This window comes from Drosophila simulans, chromosome 2R (genome assembly GCF_016746395.2).
Source record: "Drosophila simulans strain w501 chromosome 2R, Prin_Dsim_3.1, whole genome shotgun sequence".
NCBI lineage: Eukaryota > Metazoa > Arthropoda > Insecta > Diptera > Drosophilidae > Drosophila > Drosophila simulans.
Window position 1 is genome coordinate 10,334,213 of NC_052521.2, and position 8,748 is coordinate 10,342,960.

The 8,748-nt window shown below is 42.0% G+C and overlaps 1 protein-coding gene across 1 annotated transcript; it reads right to left on the reverse strand.

The window, feature by feature from the left end:
- Positions 1-7,342: 7,342 nt before the first annotated feature.
- On the reverse strand, positions 7,343-7,854 carry LOC6734254. The gene has a single exon (XM_002081247.4). It carries the CDS (start codon positions 7,796-7,798, stop codon positions 7,460-7,462), a length of 339 nt encoding a protein of 112 aa, XP_002081283.1. The 5' UTR covers positions 7,799-7,854; the 3' UTR covers positions 7,343-7,459.
- Positions 7,855-8,748: the final 894 nt, after the last annotated feature.

Consider the following 8,748-nt stretch of genomic DNA (forward strand, 5'->3'; position numbering starts at 1 on the left):
TTCTCAATTCGATTGCGCATTTATGCTTTCAATTAAAGCGAAAACACAATATTTTCTCCCCCGATTATATTTGATTTTTTCATTTCTCGAGATTACAGTTGGTTGCCATGCATGTGCGTGTGTGAGATTGTAAGTGTATGGGTGCTCCGTCTGGCGCTGTGACGTCAATCGATGCCCCAGCCCCCGCTCTCCCCCTCTGACCAACACTTTTGACGCCATTTTCTGCGGTCGACGGGTCGCATTTCAGTTTCATCGAGCGGCAATTGATGCCAGCTATCGAAATCGATAGCAAAAACCACTTTAGATGGGAATTTCATTCAGAGCACGATATCTTTTACAACTAAATGTTATTCAGCGGAATAAATAAAAATTACAACCCACTTAAAAAATTAGAGCCAAAAAACTTGTACATAAGTACTCTTTTAGATCTGAAGAAAATCGTTTTCTATCGAAATAATTTTTTCATTTAACTACAAACGTTTTGGTAAAGAAAATCTGTTAGAAAAAAAGCTTTTAACGACCATGTAGTACCATAACATTACGAAAAATCAGTGGCAGAATCTGCTTAATCAGGAGATTTATAATTGACAGAAGTACAAAAATACATTTTCAGATAACATCTCAAATTATTAACCTCCACCACAGAAGTTACTGCAGTTCTAGAATTTTCTATTGTTGGAATTTTGTGGGCTTCATTTAAACTGGAAGTGACTTCATAAGAAAACTATCTAGTAGTATCTGGTGTATCTTAAGAATGTCGTACCTTGACTTTCTGCCGTCGAAACTCATCTGCAATGTAATTTATTTAATAATTTATGTTTTAATTTGTCTCTTTAAGCCACTTGAAGTTTCATATTTAATTGTCAAGCGCACTAAAAGGAAAGAAAATCTAAACGGAAGCTTTTCAATTTTAGGCAAGACATATTTCAAGCCAATCCCAGATTTTATTATCAACAATAACCAAGAACTTAAAATCGGTACAGTACACTTTCAAAACGCCCCCATTCTTGTGAGCTCAACTACCGCACTTTTTGCAAGTCGGGAGCCTCAATAAATCCCATTTTTCGACAGGCCACTTCCGCAAAAATGCTAATTTGCAGCGGGGAGCAGTAAAAAGCAGCTGTAACTGCCATCGCTGACGGGAACGAGGGACCAGCGGGGGCGGAGAAGCCATTTTATGGCCTGTCAGTCAGTGGCAGAAAATGAAGCAGGCACACAGGCTGGCAGGCGGCTGGGCTTGGCTCACAAAAACCGACTCGAACCGACTGCGGAATCCTAAAATACAGATTGACAGCCAACGAACATAAACCCTTAAAATGGAGACTGGAGGAGCGAAGTGAGTGTCGCAAAAAGTCGGGAGGCGGATGACATGCCTCGGAAAGCTGTCAAGAACATTCACCAGCCTCAACACGAATGGGCGAAAGTGAGTGTGGTTGGAGCACCCATGCGAAGCCAATGGAGATCAGGAGCAGGGACAGCAGTCTGAAGTTTAATTAAGAGGATTTACTAGGTTCCTGTAGGGTAATAGTTTCAAAGACTTATTCTAGTCCTGACTGCGGAGATGCAGATTTGAGTATATTCGTTCTCAAAATCTAACAAATATCGAATCATGCTTAGCATACTCAGATGGAGTAAATTTAAATTGTAAATGGATATCGATCATCTTTGTATACATATATGTTGAGAAAATGTTTTCTCGCTATAGAGACTAATCGATCACAATTACCAATCCAAAATATAAAACCAGAGAGAAAGCTTTAGTCGAGTAAACCGACTATCAGATACCCGTTACTTTGCTAACGGAAGTGCGAACGAGACTTTTTTCTGGCTTATTGGCAAAACAAGAATAAAATGAAAGATTTGTGGGCGTTAAAAGGGGCGTGTTTCTTGGTATACCGATAGAAATTTACAAGACTAATAAAAAACTAAAAACATCAAAACATTTTTTAAATTGTGGGCGTGGTAGCTCTGTGTGGTTTGTGGGCGTTAGAGTGGGCATTTCAAAAATATGAATGCAAACAGGTGACGTTACCCAGCTAAAGTCCCAGAATTCTCTGCCTCTCACCACTTAAATATCACATTTTACTCTTATTATCCTACACATATTCCTAAAATATGTAAATATAATCATAGTGGTTAATTAAAAAAAAGGTTTATATTTTTATTAATATATTTGAATAAAAATTCTGTGTACTGCTTAAGAGATACATTTTCCAAAACAGCAGTTCTTCGCATTCAGCCGTTCAAAATGGAAGCCGCACGAAAAAGTACAGGCAGCACACATTTTGGCCGCAGGAAAATGAAGGAAGGCGCGGCCCGAAAGAGAGGAGAGAGAAGAACACAACCACTTCGAAGGAATCTGAAACTACAAGTTTAGCATTAACCGAATCTTTAACTAGGAATTGGAAATAGTGGTACTTAATATTTCCAAGTAGATGGGCTTGGTAAACATTAGGTCCTCCTGGCCACGTTGCACTACACCCGAAACTGCTGTAAAAAAGGTAATCCACCATGACGATGAACGCCGTTTCAAATTTCTGGAATGATTTCCTGGCAGCTTGAAATTCCGTTCTTCTCCTCACGACACTTAAGTTCCTACAGCCTTGCGGTTATCACATTGTTGTATACATTGAGTATACGTTTTAATTGTAATACATTGTCTAAAAAAAATACAGGATACAATTTTATCATTGTAACTTCCAATGGACATAGTTCGTGAGCAAATTCAACGACAGAGAGAAGAGAGATAAACACATCGTTGAAAGCAGCGAAAACCGGTTCCGATGACGAACCGAAGAGAGCAGACGTGCGGCGAAATCGAGTCGTCGAAGCGAGGCATTGCGATTGGTCGGATTTGAAGGGCAAACGCGGTTGGCCGAAAACGGGGCAAGCCGAAGATAGCCGAATGCTGCCGATCGCTCTTTGATTCAATGATTGGCTTATAGCTTCGATTCGATTCAGAGTGCTCGTTTTGGGCGTTTTCCAAGTTTGGGTGGTGGGTGGTTGTTTTTGCCTTTTCTGGGGGCGACTTTTCGGGCCAGCCTAAGTGGAATATTGATTGATGGGCTAAATGGGTGGTTGAGGTGAATAAGCAGGAAATTACCAAGCAATACATTAGCGCTGGAAGTCGGTAAAATGGTCAGGTAATTGAAAAGCCAGCGGAGAGCTCGACTTAATGTCAGCTCAATTGGTCAAGTACAGTTGTGCTGGGCCGATCTGCGCTGCTATTAAAGCCTGGCCTGGAAGCCAAGTCTTTCTGCACTCAAGGCCAAACAAAAACCTACACGTCTTCCCTTCATTATTCATTTGCGAACATGACAGGGAAGAAAAGCAAACCACTTCCATTCAAAGTCAGCCATATGGAAAGATATCTTTTCAAACAAAGTGAGCAAAGAGTAGTCAAAACAAAGGGAAAAGCGGTCGGTCGCTGTGTGTGTATGTATAATACAGCTCGTGGCATTTCGGGGTTGTTCGACGGCAATTGACGGCAGCGCTGGGTGAAGTAGAAGTACTGCGACAAATAAAACAGTGAAGGAAAAAGTATCTGCAGAATATCATCTTCAGTTCGATCTGGAATGGGTGCTCACAATTTTAAGTGCACTGATGTTCTGTGATACATATATACAGAACGGAAAACAAAGTCGGAAATTGTCGGAATATACTGTATCATTGTTTAAGAAAACCTGTTTAGGTTGTTTATATACTTTACTTTGTTAAATTCTTTTTAAACAGAAACTCATGTATTTCTACGGCTTGATTTGAAAATGTTTATTAAACTAATTTTATGTTACCTTATTTATAATATTAAAATAAAAATATTTAAATTTCACTTTTAGCGCCATCAAGCAGTTCTAAAGCAGTGGTCAGTCAGTAACAAGCAGCGACACGTGTATATGTAAAATAATATTGATATTCCTAGATGTATAAAAGTAATTTACGATCACGGCTTCAAACCAATAAAGCAGTTCGAGTATTCAAAGGTTTTAAATGGTTCAAGTCTATGCTGCCACGTAAAGTAAATTATAACCCAAACAAAGCAGTGTACTCGTTTAAAGCAGGAAAAATAATGATGTGAGTCCCTGCTAATTTTGAAACAAAACTGCGAATTTCGTAAAAAATAAACAATTTTTACGAACAAGAAGATTATTGAATTAATGAATTTTTAAACTTGAAGGCTTAACCTAGATTTTGCTTAATTCTGAACTTTAAAATAAGCTAAGTTAATTAATTTAGATTTAATTTAGTCTACGAAATTAGGAAATATTTTGAAATCAACAAAATATTATTTTGTAGCATAACTAGTGTTATTTGGTTTATTAATATTGTTTCTGTTGGTAGTATGTTTATATTTATATTTATTTTCATTCATATTTCACATTCAAGATAAACATTTTAAAGTCCACTCGCACATTGTGTATTTGCGTTAGATTTTGTGTTGAAAATGTAACTAACAACATCGGTAGTTTTGGCTTCTGAAAGCGTTAAATTCATATTGGATATGCAAAACCAACGTTGCCTTTTGATTCGACCATCATCAATATTGATTGCCTGCTGCTCCAGTTGGCCCTGCGTGCGAAGGTATTTTACAATTTAGCCGCTTAAAATTTGTTATGCCACAAATCCCCAGCAGCGCCTGTCAAAACGTAAATTCAGGTGGCGAGGCGACACCTCACCTGTCCCGAAAGTCCTGCCAGCTCCACACCACCACCACCACCACCACCACCGCATGCAATCAGCCCGATCATAAATACTTCATTACCTTTTCCAAAGGCTCCTGCGGCCGATGGCTGTGTGCGGGATGCACATTAGCTGCAGCTTTTGGCCTTGTCCGCTGCACATTTGAAATGCTTTTTCCACCTGCCAGCTAAAATAATCACAGCTCAGATTGGTTTGCCAAATTGCTATTTATTAAAAATCAATGCTTCTGGCCACCGCCGACCAACGTAATCGCAATGGACGGCGACAACGCCAGCAACAGCAAATCAGCAATTTCAGCAGCCTTAACAGCATGTCCGACACCCTTTTATGTCGTGTCCCTAGGACACCACCTGCCACAACCTCGGCCACACTGCGAGAAAACATGTGTCAACTTATGAAAATAATATTTTTTAGCTTATCTAAACGTACACGAAAACATATCCCTCGGGCAACAGGTATTTTATTCTAACCAAATTGCTCTTTTCATTTTAAAATTTCTCTTTGAAGACCAACTATGTCTAAAAGGAATAAATTAAATAAATTCAATATTAAAATGGGGCTCTCTTTTATATTTCACTGCCGGTAAGATAGTTAACCCAGTTCAAGTTTACTATCTTTAAGCTACAAACGAAATAATAGGACCCCATTTGGACTTCATTTTTATCGGTGCAACCCGGCAGTGTCCTGTCCACGTGGCAGGGTGAGCCGCAACACTGGACAACACAATCGCCGGCTGGTGTGAGACAGTTGCTGCTAATTGAAATCCCATTTGAGGCGGGTATTTTCGATGTTCCGCAGCCACAGCGGCCAGTGTAAGCAGATGCCAACGCTTGTCCTTGCAGCGCCAGACATATGCCACACCCCCAAAGCGAGTGAGGGGCGGGGCGGAGTGGAGGACGACCGAAGGCGTTGGGGGTACCGGCAGGAGCTGTTCCAAGCAGCTGCCATTGCTGTCGCTGCTGGTTTTCGGTCGACATTTCCGGGCAGTCCGAAGTAATTGCTCGGCAAGCTGTTGCCGCTGACGGGAAAAGGGGCGGCGGGGTGGGGTAAGTGGAGCTGGCAGTGGGAGTGGCAGGACACAAGGTCCTGGCGTCTGGATGAGTGGTGGAGTACGTGTGTGTGTGTGTGTGGCAGGCTGGTTACCCGGGGACACCGATGTAGTGGTCAGCTTAGCCGGCAAGCGGCTTACGTTGGGCATTTCGTTCGTGGCGGCCACGCGGCGTATGAGGAATGTCAAGTGAATGCGCCCGGAAGCGAGATTCGGCAGTCGCATTTGGCAGTTCTTAAAGTTAGCACACAGCACACAGAGCAGCAGGACAAATCGAATTCGGATGCACCACCTCCTGCTGCTGCTGCTCCTGGCATTTTCTCTCTTACTCTCTGCTGCTGCGACACTGCAGTTACGTGACTTTTCGGGGGCAATTTTTTATCGAACGACTTTCCCTTTGGCGCGGGGACGAATCCCAACCGCCGGCTGTATCCGTAGTCGAGGCCGTGGCCGTATCCGTAAACATATCCGGATCCGGGGCTTTGCATCGCAGCCGAACGGCCGCGCTTTGCATATTAACTAAGTGAAACATTTTCGTTGACAACTTTTCAAACATTTGTGCACCCTGTGCAAATATTTACCGCCACCTCGAATGGCGAATGGGAGGTAGCTATCCGAATGCGTAGCCTCAAGACGTTTAAAATTGAAATTTAAATTCGATACATAAACTACGGAAATAGGAAAACGGAGAAAAGAGAAAAGGGACATCCTTTTGACCGTGCAGCTTAACATATCGACCCCCCTTCGGATTCTTTTTTTTGGGGCTGCTTTTGGCAATTTGAAATACAAATTTTACACCATCCCCGGGAATCAAATGAGCCAAGGCCAATAAGTCTGTCTCCCCTTCGCTGGGCTCCAGTTTTCCGCTTTTGCTTGCCATCTTCTTTTTTTTGTGCTGGCTAAGCCCTCTAGCCCTTTTAACAGTCTGTCTGGGCCTCACAGGATTTGTGGCCAGTAGTCCTATCCCCAGCCTTAATTTCGAGTTACACACACACACTCACTGATGTTTATTAAATATTGAATGTTTTCCTTTGCTAGATGACTACGCCTCTGGCGGGCAAAAAGGAAAAGTTTCCACTTTCCTGGGGCGCTCCACTTTCATCCTTTGTGCTAGGCAGAATCCAAGGGAAAATTCTAAACTTGCAGGGAGTTTTCGGGGATTGGCCCAAGGCTAATATGCGATTATGCAAAGTCCGGCAGAGATAGATACATCAATATGCTATTCCTATTGACAGCACACACTGATAAAGATAACCACCGATTTATGTTTGAATATGATACACTCTTTGCGATTTTCACTTTGTGCACCTTTTTTGTTATTAAATATTTACTATCATGGCGTCTTTATCTTGATAATTGCCTCGACTTGTGAAATAATACTTTTCCGTACAAACCAATTCCGTCTTTTATAAGTAAGCCTTTTATATTTACTTATAAGCCATTTTTAATAAACAAATGAACTTGCTTTTTTAACTGATAACATGCACATGGGCAAGTCGGGAATTATTTTGTTTACCTCAGAAACACAATCTTATTGGTTTAATGTTTTTGCAATTAATGAAAAGCGCCTTGTTTAATACTGCCATATATGTGTACTTTTCTATATTCTTTTATTTTTTAAGATTGAGAATTTAGCTTTGAGTTGCGTAAGAAACATGTTTCAGTTGATATCCCAGCGACTTTCAGTCGGTTATAACAGATTCGTTTGATCACTTAACGACCCCAGATCTCGACGGTGGAGTTGATTCCGCGATTCACCTGGCCGCGGAGATTCACGGTGGCGAAGCGGTAGCCCGGACCGCCGGAATAGAGGCTGGGAGATGCGCCGGAGTTGTTCTTGAAGTTGTCGTAGACGATCACGGCGGAGATGTTGTAGAATCCGGCGGGATAGTTCACGTTCACGTTCCAGTAGTTGTTCTTGATCGGATTGCGTGCCTCGTTGGTGCGGGACAGCAGGTAGTCGTTGTTGTTGCGACGTCCCCAGGTGGCGCCGTAGGCGTGGCAGCCGAGGATCACGGCCAGGACAACGGAGAGAATGAGCAGCAGACGCATTTTGAATGGTTTGGTTGGACGTTCTTGGATCGTTTGATAGCAACTGCTGCGAATGGCCAAGCTTTTATATCGCCTCGCTGGGCCAGCATGACTAAGGCAATGTTTACAAAAGCGCTTCGCTTTTAATTAACTTCTGTTACAGGGCGGGCTTATCGCAGCCCATGATGAAGTGGGCATGGGGGCGAGTGTCTGGCAAAAAGGCCCAATAGTGCGAAACCAAATCAAGGCATAAGAAACCCCCCCTGGCAATCAAGTGGCCGCGATAAGATTACCTGACTCACGCCAGCGGTTGTGGCCAAAACAAGGCGGCTTCTAAAGTTTGTGGCCAGCCTTCCAGGAAAAGATTTGGCGGGCTTATCATAGAACGCTAAGCCCTCCATACTGGAATTGAAGATCGGAAAGAAATCTCAGCTGCAGATTTCAACTTATAGATACTGCGCCTTGATTGGTAACTTATATAAGTTTTCCATAGAAAAAACAATCAGTTATTAGACAGAAATTGATTTTCCTTGAATCTCATCAAGTGGCTTGAACTGACAAATTTTCACTCATTAGTTTGGCAAACAAAATCGAAATGCTTTGCTCAATAAATAATCCATAATCTAATGTAAGCCAATATATGCAAATTGGCAACGAACCAAACTTTCTGAAGCTGTCAAGAGTTTTGTGTATTGGTTGATCAACTAGTGAGGAATGTGAATGCATAAGCAATTAAATTATGGCTAAGTAATTAAAATGTGAGTTATACGAGCCACACAAGGCTTGGCTGATGCAGAATTCCATTGGAATTATAACAAGGCCAAGACAAGTGTCTGTCGATTTAAGCCATGATTACGTCAGACATTCCGACCGACGCATAGCCTTTTGCCCACAAAAGTGTCGAATAGCGAACTTTTAATCATCCCTAATGTAATCCGACTTAAGCTGCCGGCTGTCATTAGCATTGTTTG

Excerpts from the sequence above, each read along its gene's own strand:
- LOC6734254 (XM_002081247.4), bottom strand. The coding sequence starts at position 7,798 with ATGCGTCTGCTGCTCATTCTCTCCGTTGTCCTGGCCGTGATCCTCGGC.